Raw genomic sequence first — 16,433 nt, forward strand, 5'->3', positions numbered from 1 at the left:
CCTGCCCAGGATGGTCCTACTTGGGTTGAACCTGGACTCAGCCCTTCCGGCTGCCAGAGGCCAGGAAGACCACAGGGAGGAGCGGCTCTCCTCCTGGTGCGGCAGCTGCCTGACCAGTGCCCTCCCACAGGCCTGCCCACCCCTCCTGGGCTGCCCTGGGGTCTGAAGGACCCGCGCGGCTCCATCACTGTTGCTGGTTCGCACCCAGAGAAGGTGCACCCGACCTGCATGCGGGCGGGCCTCCGCAGGTGCAGGGTCAGGGAAGACTCCAGCGTGTGGGGCCCCCACCCCACAGCAGCAGCACCCAGGCCCACAAAGGCAAGGCGTCAGCCCAGGATGCAGGAGGGCCAGTGCGGGCTTCCCACAGAGCTGGACCGTCCTCCCACCTGGCCAGCCCGGGTCCGCTCTGGGGACTCTCCTACCTCTGTCCCAGAGGGCTCCCAGCAGCTGGGGGATGTGTGAGGAAGGGGGCTGCCTTCACTGCAGGACCCCAGAGGGGATCCCGTGGAATCTGGGTGCTCACACCACCCCCCAGTGGCCAGGATGGGCCCTCCAAGGCCTTGTTGTCACCCCCCCCTGGGCCCTCGCCACAGGCCTTACCCAGGTCACTCCAGCTGGTGGACAATGGCCAGAGCCAAGGATGAGCGCGGGGGACCTCCCTCGGGGGCCAGCCCAACCCACAGCACTTTCAGAATTTCACCAGGACAAAGGTGACCTTCGCCTGGACTCAGATTCACTGCGGAAATCCAAGATCTGAAGAAATGCTTTATTGTCATCTTAAACCTCAAAGTCACAGTATTCCTGCTGCCCCTAGGTCTCCTCCTGCTGGCAGCCCGCCTCTCAGGACAGGGCCCTTCAGCACTCAGCCCTGTCTCACCAGGGACAGGAGGGGCGTGGGCAGGTGGTGGCCCTCAGTCATCTCTATCACTGAGCCTGGGCGTGGCTACCCGGTGGATGCCCAGCAGGTGGGTGGCAGGTGGCCAGGGGCTGGCGGGCGTGATGCTGCCTCCAGGCTCTTCCTTGGAGGGTGGGATCCTCAGGCAGGGTCTCAGCCGGGAGCATGTGGGGCCTTGGAGTGTCCCACCAGGCTCCCTGGAGCCAGGGCCACGTTCTGGCTGGGACTAGAAGCCACAGCTGGCTCTGGGCCACAGGGGGCTGCCTACACGTCGGTCTCCACCCGCAGCCGCTCCATCCTGCGCACGTTGTCCTCCACGGCCACACGGCTGGTGATGCAGCGGGCAAAGTCCTCGGGGAACCAGCCCGTCTCTCCGTCCCGCAGCCTCTCTCCAAAGAGCCACCCTGACAGAGAGAGTGGGCACTGAGAGGCGGGCTGCGGGCATTCCCCGAGCCTGGGCAGTGCTGGGCACTGACCACCCCCAGGCCGCCCATGAAGAGGGACGTCAGGGCTGTGCTTGTCCCACTCTGCAGGCACACTCGGGCCCAGCTGAGTGAGGACCCCTAGGAGAGCAGAGCCTCTCCCCACCCAGGCCACAGAGTGCGCAAGAGCTTGCTTTTGATGCCGTGACTTGGGGACGAACAGTCCTCCAGTTGGCGAGATGCTCGAGGGAGGAGGCAGCAGGCCCTGAGCACACGTCAGCCTGCCACCCGGCATGCTCCACGCCTGCCTGGCCCCCGCCCACCCGTGCTCACCGGCCTCCTCCTCCATGACCAGGACCACATCTGCCTGCTGCAGTGTGATTTCGTCCGCCTCCTTCGCGAAGTAGGCCTTGGTGACCTCCACCTGGGGCAGCTCTGGTGGAGAGGGGCATTGGCCATCAGAAGTCCAGGCGAGGTCAGCCAGGAGCTCTGTGCAGCCTGAGGCAGCAGGGTCCCTCCACCCTGCCGACCGCCTCCACAGACCCCGTCTACAGGGCACAGGGGGTCCCAGCACACGGACAGGGCAGTGTCCCTCAGGCCACAGGGGGTCCCAGCGCATGGACAGGGCAGTGTCCCTCAGGCCACAGGGGGTCCCAGCACACGGACAGGGCAGTGTCCCTCAGGCCACAGGGGGTCCCAGCGCATGGACAGGGCAGTGTCCCTCAGGCCAACACAGAACAGGACCCTGCCGTCAAGGTCAAAGTACCCAGCATGGGCAGAAGGCACTCTTTCCCCTCGGGGACAGGGCAGGGCCAGAGCTGGGTGCTGCCTGCTGTGTGGCCTGTGCTCCCAGCTACGGGGCAGGCCAAGGCCTCTGAAGGGGTGAAGCAAAGACAGCGGGGCCTGTGTGCTCAGGTACGCGCACACGCATGTGCACATGCCGACACGCCTGGGCACGCTGCCGGGCGGGTGTCGTGTGCACCCCGGGCTGGACAGTGTCTCTCCTGTAGGCCGCTCCCACCCGGGGGCTGCGTCTCCGAGCCTCCGCTCACCTCCTTTGTTGGCCAGGCCCTTCCACTGCTTCTCCTTGTAGCTAAGCGCTGTGATCCACCGGGCCCGGTCACTCCTGGGGGTCACAGAACGAGTGAGGCCCTGCTTCCTCCCTTCCGGGGGATGCCATGAGCCCCCAGGTGGCACCAGCACCCCTGCGGCTGACCTGCCCCACTGTCCCCAGCTCACTGGGCTCCAGCCTCCGGCCATCCACCTCACTGCTCCATGGCCCCTACTGAGCACTCCCTGCTCCTCTCCGGGGGTCACTGTGTCAGTAGTGAGGCCTCCTCACCAACCCCACCCACACCCCACCCTGCCTGCTTTTCCCCTCATACACTCCTCCTCCTGGTCACTGGACACTTCAGTCCTCTATCTGCTGATGTGCCCTCGGGCTGTGAGTTTGTCCAGGGTTCTGCACCCGTGGCAACGCCCACAGGTGTGGACCTCAGGCCGCCCCTCCCCAGGACGCCCCCCAGTCTTACGCGGAGTCCGAGGACAGCAGGATCTGCTCCTGGCGGCCCTCACTGTTGCGCAGCAGGGTCACCTGGAAGGGGTGCGGCACGGAGGAGCTGCGGTTGCCACCCCCCGGCAGAGAGGCCTCGGAGGGCTCCAGCTTCCTGACCTGGATGTGGTCCATCTGGGCGTAATCCTGGACCACGTAGCTGTCCTCGCTGTGGGACACGGGCAGTCAGAGCTGCCCTGCAACAGACACTCCTGGGGGCTCCCTCCCTCCCCTGAGCTGAGAGGCCGCAGCCTTGGAGCCCTGCCCGGGGCAGCCACCCAGGCTAGAGGAGCCAAGGGCCACCCCACCTCGCGTGCAGCAGTGCTGAGCCTCGAGCCTGGGGGCTCGGCTGCTCCCGTCCTTCCTGGCCCCCGCCATTCCCCACCCCACCTCTTCTTGGTCCTCTCACCCCTGCCGTTCCCGACACCCAAGGCTCATGGCCAGGCCCACCTCTTCTTCTTGGTGACCACCAGGACGTCGCTGAACAGGAACAGGTAGCACGTTGGCCGGCTGGCGAGCTTCCTGAAAAGTCCCGTTTCCTCCACCAGGAACAGCTCCCCGCGCTTCAGCAGCCAGCGGGAGGCGGAGATCAGGGGGAGGGACTAGGGACAGAGAGGACAGATGAACAGGCTCCTGGGGGGACCGACGGGTAGTGTGGGGTGGGGGGCAATCCGGCTGTCCAGCTGGCTGCCCCGTGGAGGCTGGGCAGGCTGGGCGAGAGGTCCCTGGGCCTCGGATAAGGGCTGCCCAGTTGACTGACAGGTGCTGCGCTGGGCCCTGGGCTCTGACCCTGCCCACAGCCCAGGACAGCCCCATGCAACCTTCGGTCATGCCCACTGGGCACTGGCTCAACGTTCAGCCTGCACTGGGGACAGAGACCAGTCCCAGGGAGGGCGCACACCACCTCAGCTGGGAGTGGCAAAGCTGATGGCATTTACACAGATGCTGTGCCCCTGGAGTGAGGCCTGGTCGGGGGCCAGCTTGGGATGGCCACATGCTAGTATCTGGTGCTGACCTTGACTCAGCAACAGAGCTCCCTCCCACCCTGGGGGCCTGGGGCAAGTTGGTGGAGAGGGATGGGGACCAAAGGACCCAAATAAGAGTGGGCAGGAAGACGGGGCTCTGCTGGGCTGGGGGCCCTGCTCCTGGGCTGGCTCCCACCCCCTATCCAAATGTTCTCCCCCTGGACACCCAGAGAACCCCCAGTGACTCCCACCTCTGGGCCTTGGCCATGCGTCCCCACTGGACCAACCTGCCCCCCAACCCAGGCCCATGGCAGTGCTGGTCAAGACCAGGCTGGGGTAGCGGCCCACTCGGGGCCAGCCAGGCCTGGGACCAGGACCTTGCTGAGGCTGGGTGTGCCGTGGCCCAAACGTGACAGGATCAGGAGCTGAGCACATGAAGGGCAGCGTCACCGGACGCCTCCTCCACAAAGACCACCCCGACCACCCCAGGAGCCTGCTGCCCTGGTCAGGACCTCTGAGGCTCCACTGCCTGGTCCTGACCTGGGGGCTGTGACTTATCACCCAAACTAGGGCACCTCTGAAAGGACAAAGGGGTGCCAAGTGGACAGAACCCCAGGACCAGAGGCCCACACAGGTCCGCTCTGGGGGGTGGCTGCTGAGCCTGGGCAATACAGGGGTGAGGCCAGCTGTGGGTGCTCAGGGGTGGTCTGTGGAGGCCTGGATCTGAGTCCTGCCTCCTGGGGAGGCTGTCCAGGCCCGGGATGGTGATATCTGCCCCTCCCCAGAATTCAAGCCCCATGGGAAACAGGTCTGGGCTGGCCTCTGGCCACTCCTGCCCCTTTGTCCTCAGTGTGGCCAGCAAGGAGCCCTGGCCCAGGAACAGCCACAGGCCAGGCCTGCTGCCCACTGCCTAGGTTAGTTCCCTGAGGGCTGGGCCTGCCCTCTGCCCACTCGGCCTCGGAGGAGTGCTGCGAGCTGAGGGGTGGTAACAAGCTCCCACAGGGAAACTGCCCCAGGGACAGGCACAGGCCCCCAAGGCTTCTCTCCAGCTCAGGCCCCACAGGTTGGACCCCTGACCCCGGGTGGACGGCAGCAGGGAGAGGGGCCTGGGGTGCACAGGGGTCTGAGGGCGTCTGGGGCAGCCCCTACCTTGACCTTGCTGAAGTCCAGCTGCGTATGCAGCGTGTACATCTGCTCCGTGCGCTGCATGGTGTGGGCCCCCTCGTTGCACTGCCTCACCAGCTGCAGGCGAGGCTGGCGGTCAGCAGGTGGAGCCAGGCTGCCCACCACGCCTGGCTCTGCAGCTCTCGAGGCCCGCCCTCCCCTTCTGGTGGCGCTGGGTGGGCCTGGTTCGTCTTGGGGTCTCACTGACTGGGCAAGTCCCCTGGCCCCAGGCCTCAGTGTCTCTACAGTACTATGAAGAGCTCGGGACGGAGGACCCCCCAACCCTGCGCCAGGGTCTGTGCCACCAGGTGGGATGGGGGCAGTCCCTGCCCTGACCTCTCACCTTGCTGATGGCCTTCAGTGCCCGGCTGGCGGCCTTGTATCTTTCAGGGTGGCCTTGGGTCTTGAGGCACAGCGTCTGAGGAAGACACCAGATGCTAGGGCCCTTCTGGGGGTCTGCAAGAAGGGAGGGCTCCCCTATTCCAGAGCCTGGGTGGGCTGCAGGGAGGTCGAGGGCTCCCGAGGGTCCCTACTGATGTACGCAGCCCCCAACTGACCTCCAGCCCCTGGGGCTCAGCAAGCCAGGCTGATGGGACAGGAGTGGAACCCCGCACCACCCCTTCCCACCCGAGGCCATCCCCCCTAGCCTGGGCAGCAGCCCCCAGAGGCCCTGTTTTACACGTCCAGGGGCCCAAGAGTCTGAGGTTCCACGCCTCAGTGAGGACACCTCACTGAGCACTCCGTGTGCAGCCGGTGAGGCCCAGCTGGTCCTCATGCAGCCGGTGGCACATGTGTGCTCTGGGTGGTAGAGATCAGGGTGCCGACCGCACGTGACCCTGATGGTTCACACCACCTGGTGACCGCTGTCGTAACTGACCAATGAATGCAGACCAGCAAGTGTGGAGGAGGGGTGTTGGGTGGGTTCCCACGGGCGAGGGGACGGCTGTGCCCAGGCCATCTCCCCGCCAGCTGGCCTGGCTGCATACTCACGTCCGTCAGGAGTGGCAGCCGGGTCACCCTCTGCATGGGGAGGATGAGGAAGGAGATCATGGGCAGGCCCCCACACGCAGGCTTCTTCTCGATCTCCCGCAGGACCTCGCGGAAGGAGCTGTTGCTGCTTCTGCAACAGAGGACACAGCTGTCCCTCCAGGGGCTGGCGGGAGCCTGGCGGTCTGTAGAGATGGGGCGGCCACTCACGTCAGCCTCTGCAGGGTGCGCTGCTGGTAGACCTCGTTGGAGCAGTAGGCAACGTAGGGGTGGAAGTGCTGCTCGGCGTGCTCCTCCAGGATGTCACTGATGTCCTCCACACACACCTGTGCCTTATGTCGCTGCTCCAGGGCCTCGAAGAACCTTCACAGGGAGGCAGGGCCAAGGGCCCATCTTGGTCGGCCGCCCCATGAACACATGTAACACGGACGAGCACAGGCACACAGAGGTGCACACACACGCGTGTGCACACGCAGGCTGCTCGGCAGGCCAGACCCCACGCCTGACGGGCCAAGGTGGGAGGGCCGGGTGTCCTGCGGCGAGGCTTTCGGCCACGCCCAGGGAGCCCAGGACACACCAGCTCCGCACAGGCCTCCCTGGGCGCTCCCTGAGCACCTGCAGCCCTGGGCCTGCCCCTGGGAATAAGCGACAGAGACACAGCGTCCAGCCCCCTGGGCACACAGAGGGGCTGCACCCGGAGCCTGGAGGGACAAGGCAGGCCACCTCCCCTCAGGGACAGGTCCTACATCAGGGCAGCTCCGCCAGCCAAGCTCCCCAACCTGGCTGGAGGCCGCTTGGGGGTGTGTGCATCAGGCTTCCAAAACGGTCCACCTTCCTGGACACCTTGTTCTAAGTGGGCAGCCCAGGGCATAGCAGGGGGCACACGGGCTCTTGAAAGATTCCTTGGAAGTGACCACCAGCCCCTGACCTCCTCCATGAGGCAGACCCTGGCCCAGGGTAATGACAGCTGAGCTAATCTGCTGTCAGTAGGCCCCTGTCCCACCCTGGGTTCGGCTGGACCTGTGATGGCTGCCTGGCATGTGGGGCCTTTAGTCCATCCTTTGGATGCTCACAGTGCCAGACCCCGAGCCCTGTCCACCGCCCCATGCCCTGGCCAAGGAGGTGGGGTGTCTTCTCCCCACCAGACCTCTGTTCATCTGAGAAGCCCCCTCCTGGCTTGAATGTGGCCAGCCAGACCCTGCACTCACACAGGGACCTCACTTCCCATGAGCAGGAACCCTCAGGAGGCATTGCCCAGGGAGGCCGGGCAGACAGGACAGTGGGTCAGGAGCAGGTGGCCCCAGGTGAGCGGATGGTGAACCTGAGGAGCCCTGCGCCTGGGTGAGGTGGGATGCTTCAGCGAGGTCTGGGAGATATGGCCACCAGACCCTGACCCCAAATAGTGCTGAATTCCAGGGGAGGCTACTGTGAGTGGCCGGGGGAGGTGGCCAGGGAGTTCCATCCCAGCAATGGCCAGTCCAAAGCCCTTCAGAGGCCAGAAGTAAACACGACGCTGCCTCACAGAGAGGGCTGCCCTGGGGGACAGGAGTCTGCGTGGGGGTGGGGGGGGTCAGCCTGAGGGGCAGCTGCCACCCAGAGAGCCTCCTGCCCCCTCAGTCGAGTTGGGGTCGGGAGGTTCCCACAGCAGTAACGGGCGCTCTACGGGAAGTCCCTGTCTCCAGGGACAGGCCAGTTGCCTGCTCTCTGACCCCCTGAAACTTCTTGTGGGGGAGGGTGGCCCCAGGCAGCAGGCTCTGCGTGGGGCTCAGGAAGTCCAGGCTGACTCTGACTTGAAGGAGCCAGCAGCCATTTCCTAGGGCCCAGCTGGAACCACACAACCCGTCGGCTCACCTGACCACCCACCCACCAGGTCAACCAGCCTGAGGGCAGAGAGTGGGAGGAGGCCCAGGGTCTCCTGGGCACAGGGCCGGCCGGCCTCTGAGGGTTCCATGTGGTTACACACACCCCCTCATGGACCTGAGCCTGCACGGCTGGCCCTCCCTGTCCAGGCCTTGCAACCAGAGCCCAGCCTGGCCACCAGACACTCCTGGGCAGAACCCGACCTGGGGCTGCAACTGGAGGCTGCCGGAGGCCGGGCACCACGGGCACACGCCTTCCGTGCCCAGCTGGTGTGAGTCTAGGGGAACCAGCACGGCATGGGCCCGGGCTGTGCCCTAGGGGTGCCCCAGCTGGTGTGAGTCTAGGACTCCCACCACCCTGCTGTCCCCATGGTCAGCTCTCAGGGGCCTCACGGGCCCACGGAGCTTGTCACTACCAGCCAGTGGCTGCTCAAACAGCCCCAGGGTCACGGGCCAGGTTTCAACCGCCTCAGCCGGCCTCACAGTGATGACGGCTAGGGCAAGGTGGCCTTCCCAGGGACCTGGGCGTGTGGGCGGCGCAAGCCCCGGCCCCCCGTGGGAGGCTGAGCGAGGTCTCACTTCTGGCTGGCGGCCAGCACGTCCAGGATGTTGGAGAAGAGGTGGTGGTGCTCTGTCTGGGTCATGGTTGCCCGCAGCTCTCTGGACTGCAGGAACTCGGCCACCAGGATGCCCAGGCTGTGCAGGTAGGAGAACTCGGACGTGAGGATCTCGAAGATGGCCTGTGGGGAGAGTGGACAGTGAGCTGCCCGCCTGGAGGAGTGTGCCACTGAGGACAGGGTGGACGAGGGGCAGGTGGGGCGGGGCCCCTGGGTGACACGCTGGACAGGGCAGTAGGACAGCCTTCCCAAGCTGCGAGGGACTTCCCCGGGTCTGCCTTCTGGCGCAGCCACTTGTGAGCTACGTGAAACGGGCCAGGGCTCCCATCCTCATCCAAGAGCTGACCTGGGGGGCTGATCGTGTCTGGCCTGGAGGTGGCCCATGGGGGTGAACATCTCCGTGGCTCTCCCCAGGGTGTTGGGTGGCCCACAGGGAGTGGGCAGAACCCTCTGCCTTACCTCCTGCCTTTTGCGCTCCTCCGTGGACAGGCTGTCCAGCAGGCCCGACTCCACCACCTGGGGGGGCACAGCTGGGGAGCAAGGCTGCACCTCCTGGAGGCTGGAGCCAAAGTCCCCACTCTGTCCTCGCCCTGGACCACAGCCCGGGGAGGATGGGCACTGGGACAGTCACCCCACCGAAACACCCGCAGCCACCTGTGCCCAGCTCAGAGCCTAGCAAGCCCCTCATCCCCTCTTCCTTTCTGGACACCGTCCTGGGGCAGGCACAGCCCCTGAGAGCAACTGGGGTCACCAGGGGCATGGCCAAGCGGGCAGGCTCCTCCTAAGCACCTGAGCTGGGGAGAGGGGCAGAGCCCAGGGGAGGGGCCGGCCAGGGGAAGGTGGGGACACTGAGGTGGGGCCACAGGAGCGCTCCACCCTCAGGGCCATGGCTGGAGTGTGGCTCCCTCAAGTCACAGCACACCCTGTCCCAGAGCATGCCAGGACAGGTGGCCTGCCACACGGCCTGAGGTGCTGCCCTGATTGGACTCTCCTCCCACGGGGCTGGGCAGAGGCTGTTGACAGTGCCCGGGCCCCATGCCACCTCCTGCCCAGCCTGGTCTGGGTATCTGGTCGTGTTGCTGGGTGCAGCGTGCGGGCCCCACCCAGGGGGGCCCAAGCTCAACTCCCAGCAGGCAGTAAACAGGCACTTTGGGACCCTTCCGTCTGTGGGGGTGGGGAGGGCCCTGCCTTGCCCCTCTGCCGGCCCCCCAGGGGGTCCCACAGCAGGCGTGGAAGGTCCCCCACAGGGACGCAAACAGAGAGCCCACTGTTCTGGAGGAAGGGAAGCCAGGCCCACCCTCCCACAGCCACCACACCCATAGCCCTGGGGGACAAGGCTCATGAGCCTGTCCATAGCGGCCAGCTGTGCCCCCAGCACCCCTCATGCATCAAGACCACTTCCTGGACCTGCTCTCCAATGAGCCCAGGGCCCCGCGGAGCAGGGACGTCGGACGTGGGAGGGGATGGCCTGGCCTGCTCCTGGCCCTGGCAGCCCCGTCCCTAGCCACTTCCTCACTCAGCCCTGGAGGGCTCTCCCAGCAGGACGGGCCTGTACCACAGTGCTCTGCAGGTCAGCCCCAGCAGGATGCGCCCCCCCACGCATGACGCTCTCCTCCCCCAGTGACCACCCCAAGGTGCCCTCATGGGAAGGACAGCTCAAGGCTCCAGAGCCCCCGGTGGGCCTGGCACAGCAGGGGACCTGCCCCACCTCCCCGTGAAGACCTGGGACCTCCTGCAGCCACCCGGCTGGCCTCGGCCCGCCCTGGCCCTACCTCTGGGAGCTGGCTCCAGGTGACCTGGGCAGGCCGGTAACTCTTGACCACGATGGTGGTGTCCACCTTCTGGGCTCCCCCAGGGCTGGAGGGTTCATCCAGGAGGTCATCATCAGACTCGTGGGTGGTGTTCAGACCCCGCTCCCGGATCTCCTGGTAAAACCCGGGGTCTGGAGAGGGGAGCAGAGTCACCCCCATGCCTGGGGGCTGGGAGCAGGCCAAACCCTCCCCAGGACCCCCCCGCTCCCCTGAGAGCATCAGGCAGTGGGGGCTCTCAAGACAGGCCTCCCTCTGGCCAGCTGGCTCCCATGCCAAGCGGGACGGCCCTGGAGGCAGGTGGCAGCCTGGTGTGGAATGTGGCACCTCTGGGCCAGGGGCCAGCAGACAAATGGGAGCTCGGCAGGGTCCGGCCTGGCTTGGGGGCAGGCTGGGCCTGGGGTGCTAGGTGCTGTTCCAAGCGCAGGCCCACATGGCCAGCCCACATGGCCAGGTGTTTCCCAGCTCAGGCTGCTGCCATCAACTTGCCCTGAGGCCCGGGCACTGCTGCTGCTCTCTTGGGGACAATCTTTCCCAAGGGGATCACACAGAGGCCCGGGTCCTTGCTCCCAGGCTACGGCCATCCACAAAGCTTCCAGGGGGCCACTGGGCCTTGGGACCTCTCAGCAGAGGCTGGGCCTGGGGCTCCGAGGCCCCTATCTTTGCTGGGCCTCACTCTCTCAGCAGAGCAGGCAAAGCACCAGCCATCACCCCCCTCCTTAGTCCTGACACCCACCAGGGCCGCCCTCAGACCTCACAGATCCCAGCGGGCAGAGTCTGTGCCTGGCCGGGCTGGTGCCCTCTGATTTGGCTGGGTGGGGTGCTTGGGTGAGTGTGGGGCTGTCTGTCCTGTCCTTGGGACTTTGTGGATCCATCAGGTGGCCCAGTCACATCAGCCCTGGGACCTCCGTCCCTGGCCTGGTGCCCCCTCTGAGCCATCAAACCAGAGCCACCCCAACCCCGCCCAGGAAAGCCCCAGTGAGTCTGGCTCCAGCTGGCAGGGCCCAGCCCCCAGCTGCCTCCGGGCCACTTACCATCTTTGAAGGAGCCCTTGTGCACTCGCTTCCGACCCAGAGTCCTCTGGCAAGAGAGGGGACACCCCAGTCAGCAGGGAAGGGGAGGGCAGGTCACAGGGACCCTGCTCTGGGTACCCAGAGACCCGGGCGAGACCTGCAAGGCCAAGCAACCAAGCCCAGGCCTGGACGGGCAGGTCCAGGAGGACCGCCTGGGGGAAGGGCTGAGGTAGCCCCATGCTAGAGAAAGAGGACATGGAGAGCTGGGAGCCAGGGGACGGAGGGAGCCGAGGTGGGCAGGGCTGGACGCTGGGGGGGACGGAGGGGAGCCGAGGTGGGCAGGGCTGGACGCCCGGGGGGGACGGAGGGGAGCCGAGGTGAGCAGGGCTGGACGCCCGGGGGGGACGGAGGGGAGCTGTGGTGGGCAGGGCTGGACGCCCGGGGGGGAAGGAGGGGAGCCGAGGTGAGCAGGGCTGGGGGGGGGGTGGATGGGAGCCGAGGTGGGCAGGGCTGGATGCCCGGGGGGGACGGAGGGGAGCTGAGGTGAGCAGGGCTGGACGCCCGGGGGGACGGAGGGGAGCTGTGGTGGGCAGGGCTGGGAGCCTGGTGTGACCGTGGGAAGCCGAGGTGGACAGGGGTGGCTGGCAGAGGGCAGAGCAGGGGCAGAGGGTGGGGTGGGACCTGGGGCTGCCCATGCCTTGGAGAAGAGGACCTGGTGTGGCAGGAAGAGCAGGACTGGAATTGGCCAGGACCCCAGGAACCAAAGGAGGGATGGCAGAGGTGACCAGGGGACAAGGCTCTTAGGGAGTGCCCGCCCAGCTGACCCTCAGAAACCACGCTCTGCTGGGACCCAGGGCTTCACAGGTGCAGGGTTCCAGGGAAGCCAGCTGGTCTCTGGGTCCTCAGAAACCCCCACACTGCAGGGTGTGGTGCTCCGGCCTGCTCCTCCCGCCCGGGCCTCCCCTGTCCCTCCTCCTGTCCCCCCAGGCCCTCCTAACTGCTGTAGCCCTCCTGTGCTCCCGCAGCCCCTACCAGCCCTGGGGGTCTCACTGAGCCCCCTCTGTCCTAGAAACTGTGCCGGGACAGGGACGGAGCTTGCTGTGCTCGGCTGGGAGCCCCAACAGTGGTGGGTCCTCAGGGGGTGGGTCTGGGGGTGGGCCACGGAGAGCAGATGAGGAGCTCACTGGGGACAGCGTAGGGACATGTGGGGGACAGAGGGTAAGGGGCAGTGAGTGGGGGGCACAGAGTGTGGGTCTGGGGACTGTGTGGAGGCACACAGCATGCCCAGGAGCACCGACTGTGGCCAGAGCAACCCCTGCAGAGGTCCCGCAGGGTCTGGGGTCTGCCACCTGGGAGGCCCAGCAGGGGCGGCTGTGATGGAGGACAGTGGCTGGCTATGGGAGGACGAGGGCCTGCCTGGGCCACCACTGGCCCACAGTGGAGGCTGGTGGCCCAGCGTGCCGTGTACTGGTGGTGGCCACTGCTCTGACAGGTGGTCTTGGCTTCTGGGGCTGCAGCCGGGGAACAGATGCCCCCAAGCGCACGCAGCCTTCCCATGGACACGGAGCCTGCTCCTCGCGCCCACATGCTGCATGCTGCTCTCTGGAGCACGCCACAGAGGAGGGCCGTCCCCTCCACTGACACACGGGTGCCGAGGCCCAGGAGGCCCAGGAACTTGCTCTACTTGCTTGAGGCCACACAGCAGCAGAGCCCCACCCCGGGACATTCACAAAGGCCTGCCTGCCCCTGAGCCTGGGTTCGCTTCTGGACAAGTCGGAGCGAAGCACCGGCCCGGACAGACCCCTGTTCTGCACAGGGGAGAGCTCTGAGTCGCAATCTCGAGAACGGAGAAGGCCCCTCCTGACCCCGCCCCGGGTGAGCAGACCCTCAGACGGGCAGCAGGCTCGGGAGGCCCTCAGAGCCGGGTCAGGGCCAGGGCAGCTCGGCCAGAGCACGCGTCCTGCTCCGTGGCTGCCTGCAGCCGAGGCCTGGTCCTCCAGCCACAGGGAACAATGACACAAAGAGCAAGGGATATGGGTCCAGGAGCCCCTCAGGTCCCTCTGTCCCCCGGGGCCACAGTGACCCGAGCAGCCTGGCCACACCACTGTCCAGGGAAGTGTGTGCTGCTGGCCCAGGGCCACTGAGGCAGGCAGGGGGTGGGGGAGCAGGAGCAGGGCTCAGGCTGCTTCCAGGCCACAGGCAGCTGGGCACCTGCCCACTGGCCCTCCTGAAGCTGTCGGGGCCCCAGGCGGCCTGCGCCAGGGTGGTCACTGTCACAAAGCCATTAGACAGGCAGCTACTGCCAGGTTCAGAGCGGGTGGGTCCCTCGGGGCCTCTGCTGCCCACCCTGGGGGGGAGGAGGGATGCTACAGCCTGAGACCTGGCAAAACCGTCAGCCTTCGCGGCTCCGCTGCCTGACAGGACAGGACGTTCACACTGAGGGTCTGACCACAAGTCTCAGCTCAGTGAGCTTGTCCAGAGCTGGCACACAGTAGGCTCACAGTGACGCAGATGTGGGTGCAGGCCAGTGGGGGCCTAGAGGGTCAGGCCACCTTCCTGTCTGCGGACACCTGAGCCCTGAGGGCCTGGGAGGCAGGCCCCTACCTTATTTTTGGCCTGGGTCCGGGCAGGAGGCTGGCTGGACTCCTCGGACAGAGCCTGGAGCTTGGGGCTGAGATGGGGGGCGTCCCCTTTGCTGCAGGGCGCCTCCAGGCCCTTCATGGCCGCCCGGTAGGATTGGTTCCGCAGGTTTCGCTTCAGCAACCTCACGGGGCCCACGTCCACGTCCATGTCGTCCATGGAGAAGCTGGGGACCGAGAGGAGCTGGGGGTCCCTCCGTGCGGCCTCCTTGCTAAGCATAGCTGCCCCAAAGCTCTGGTGACGGGCTGGGGCCTTGACCCTGCTGGCCACGGCCAAGTTTCTGGGGATCATCTGCTGGGTGCCCTTCTTGAGGGCTGCGGGGCTCTGTGTGCTTAGGACGATGTGCGGGGGCTCCTTGTCCCCCGAGGGTGACGAGGCCTCGGGCTCGAAGGCAGCATTGGTCCTGGACCTCAGAGAGCCCCGGACTATAGGGAGCTGGGACGCGGGGTTCCCGTGGGCGTCCAGCCGCAGCTCAGAGTGGAAGCGGTGTTCCAGCAGTTTCTCCTCCAGAGCGCTGTCTGAGTGTCGCTGGGACATGCTGGGCGGCCACGGGTCCTGGGGTGGAGGGCAGAGAAGGGTCAGCAGGGCCTCCCTCTCAAGGCCTCTTAGGGGTCAGCCCTCCCACGCCTGAGCATCTGCCCGATGCGCCAGAGCCCTGGTGCAGCCCCAGCGGGCAGCCTGGGCAGGGTGGGGGCCAGAGGGGGCAGTGGCGCAGGTTAGAGCAGAGCAGGGCAGGTCCAGTCCCCAGGATCCCTGGGGGCCTGCACGGAGGTGGAGACAACCTCACACCTGCTCCTGTTCAGGGGCTCATCGGGATGGAGGCTGGGCCAGGCTCCGTGGTGGAGGGAAGGCCCTGGAGGCCATCCTGCGTCCTCTGACCACAGCACAGACCAAGTCCCGAGCTGGTGCGTTTTGGGTACACGGGCCCTGGGGACCCACAGACCAGGATTAGAACCTGGCTCAGCCCTTGCTGCTGCTTGGGACACCTGGTGGCGTGGGCACTGGGCCTCCCGGGGCCACTTCCACATGGTGGACATCAGACAGCTCATCCTGGGAGCTGTCCCGAGGCTGCGTGGCAGTGGCACGGCCCCACCTGGCTCAGTGCCCCCAGGACCTGCCTGGGACACACACTGCTGCACAGAACCAGCACCAGGCCAGGCCTGTGACAGCCCGCCTCCCGCCCTGCAGCCAGGCTGGCCGTCCACGAGCCCTGCTGTCCCACGTTTCTGATGGCAGAGGGGCGGGTGACCCCAGGCACAGGAGATGGGCACGAGCCCGAGAGCCGGGGACACAGCCCAGGACTCACTCCTCCTGACCCAGGGCAGAAGCCCCAGGAGCCGAGGGCCTGAGGCTGGATGGCATGTCCCTCCCCGGGACGCGCTGGCCTGTCCCTCCTGGCAGCTCACGTCCTCCCAGCCCCTCCTTCCCTCTGTCCTCTCTCGTCCCCGACCTGCCTGTCATCCTCCAGCCCTGTCCAGCAGCTCCGGCGGCAATGGGCAGCACAGGCTCGATGCTGCCACGGGTGCTGGTCCCTGGCCCGGCCCTCGTCCTTCTCTGGGCACAAGGCAGGGCCACCTTCCTGCCCACTTGGGAACAACACAGTCCCAAGACTGGCTTTGACCAGTGAGGAGGGACGTGATTAGAAGGGACACACACCACTCGGGGGCAAACTCACAGCCCTGGACCCAGGAGCATGGAGCATGTCCAGGTGGAGCCCCCATGGCCTGAGACCCTGGTGGCCAAGATGTGTGGTGCTGACTGACCCAGGAGCAGGAGGAGCCGGAAGGCCCATGTGGACGCTGTGTGAGGGTCGGTGCACAGGCAGCCAGGTGGGCCCTCATGCCCGGGCAGGTCGGGCCATGCCAGGCCGCCTCGGGCCACTGACCATGCACTCTGAGGGCCTGCTCTCCACCGCTTTCCCCCTGCACAGGGCCCACCCTGCAGAGGCCTGGAAACCCCATGTCCTCAGGGCCAAGGACACTGCCTCTGCCTCAGCTCCTAAGGCTGCACACGGGCACCGCAGGGCTGCTCCCACCTGCGGGCACCGAGGTGGACGGGGCTGTTTAACAGGCTGCATGGAGCGTGGACGTGCCAGCTCCCCACAAGACACCAACAGTAGGAGGCCCCCGCCCGGGAGGCCTGAGGATCCAACGCCATGTGGAGACGTCGCGGCTCTAACCAGCGTCCCTTTAATTAAAAACAAACAAAAAACCCCAAGAAGCCTCCACCCAGGGGACCCCCTGTCCAGAGCCTTGAGTGTTAAAATTAATTCCCAGAGTCACTGAGGGCAGCTGCCTGGAGTCCAGATGGGAAGACGAGGCTCAGTCCTCTGCCCACGTTGCAGGTGGAACTCTGGGTTCAGAGCAGGGCTGGGACGTCCCCTGCCATCTCCCCATGCATCTGGAGGGGAGGGCTGCCCTTGGAGGCCAAGCAGCTCTCCTGCCCCAGGGGGAGGTCACAGCCAGAGGTGCAGACCGTGGTGAGCTCCCTGGGCTCCAGGAAGACGGCGCG

The 16,433-nt window shown here is 66.4% G+C and overlaps 1 protein-coding gene across 1 annotated transcript; it reads right to left on the reverse strand.

Annotated features, from left to right (window-relative positions):
- Positions 1–1,159: 1,159 nt before the first annotated feature.
- Positions 1,160–14,459, reverse strand: Arhgef16 (Rho guanine nucleotide exchange factor 16). Its single transcript, XM_076863432.2, has 14 exons — positions 13,887–14,459; positions 11,304–11,349; positions 10,234–10,403; positions 8,921–8,977; positions 8,424–8,584; positions 6,196–6,348; positions 5,989–6,118; positions 5,342–5,416; positions 4,984–5,076; positions 3,320–3,471; positions 2,850–3,038; positions 2,370–2,443; positions 1,651–1,752; positions 1,160–1,299 (listed from the first exon to the last, which is right to left on the reverse strand). The coding sequence occupies exons 1-14, from the start codon at positions 14,457–14,459 to the stop codon at positions 1,160–1,162; spliced, it is 2,115 nt and encodes a 704-aa protein (XP_076719547.2).
- Between the last annotated feature and the right edge of the window lie 1,974 nt (positions 14,460–16,433).

Source organism: Callospermophilus lateralis, chromosome 7 (assembly GCF_048772815.1).
Source record: "Callospermophilus lateralis isolate mCalLat2 chromosome 7, mCalLat2.hap1, whole genome shotgun sequence".
Taxonomy (NCBI): domain Eukaryota; kingdom Metazoa; phylum Chordata; class Mammalia; order Rodentia; family Sciuridae; genus Callospermophilus; species Callospermophilus lateralis.

Excerpts from the sequence above, each read along its gene's own strand:
- Arhgef16 (XM_076863432.2), bottom strand. The coding sequence starts at position 14,459 with ATGTCCCAGCGACACTCAGACAGCGCTCTGGAGGAGAAACTGCTGGAA. Across the intron at positions 3,039-3,319 it reads GTGGTCACCAAGAAGAAGAG|CGAGGACAGCTACGTGGTCC; the intron begins GTGGGCCTGGCC and ends CGTGTCCCACAG. Across the intron at positions 2,444-2,849 it reads CTGCTGTCCTCGGACTCCGC|GAGTGACCGGGCCCGGTGGA; the intron begins GTAAGACTGGGG and ends TGTGACCCCCAG.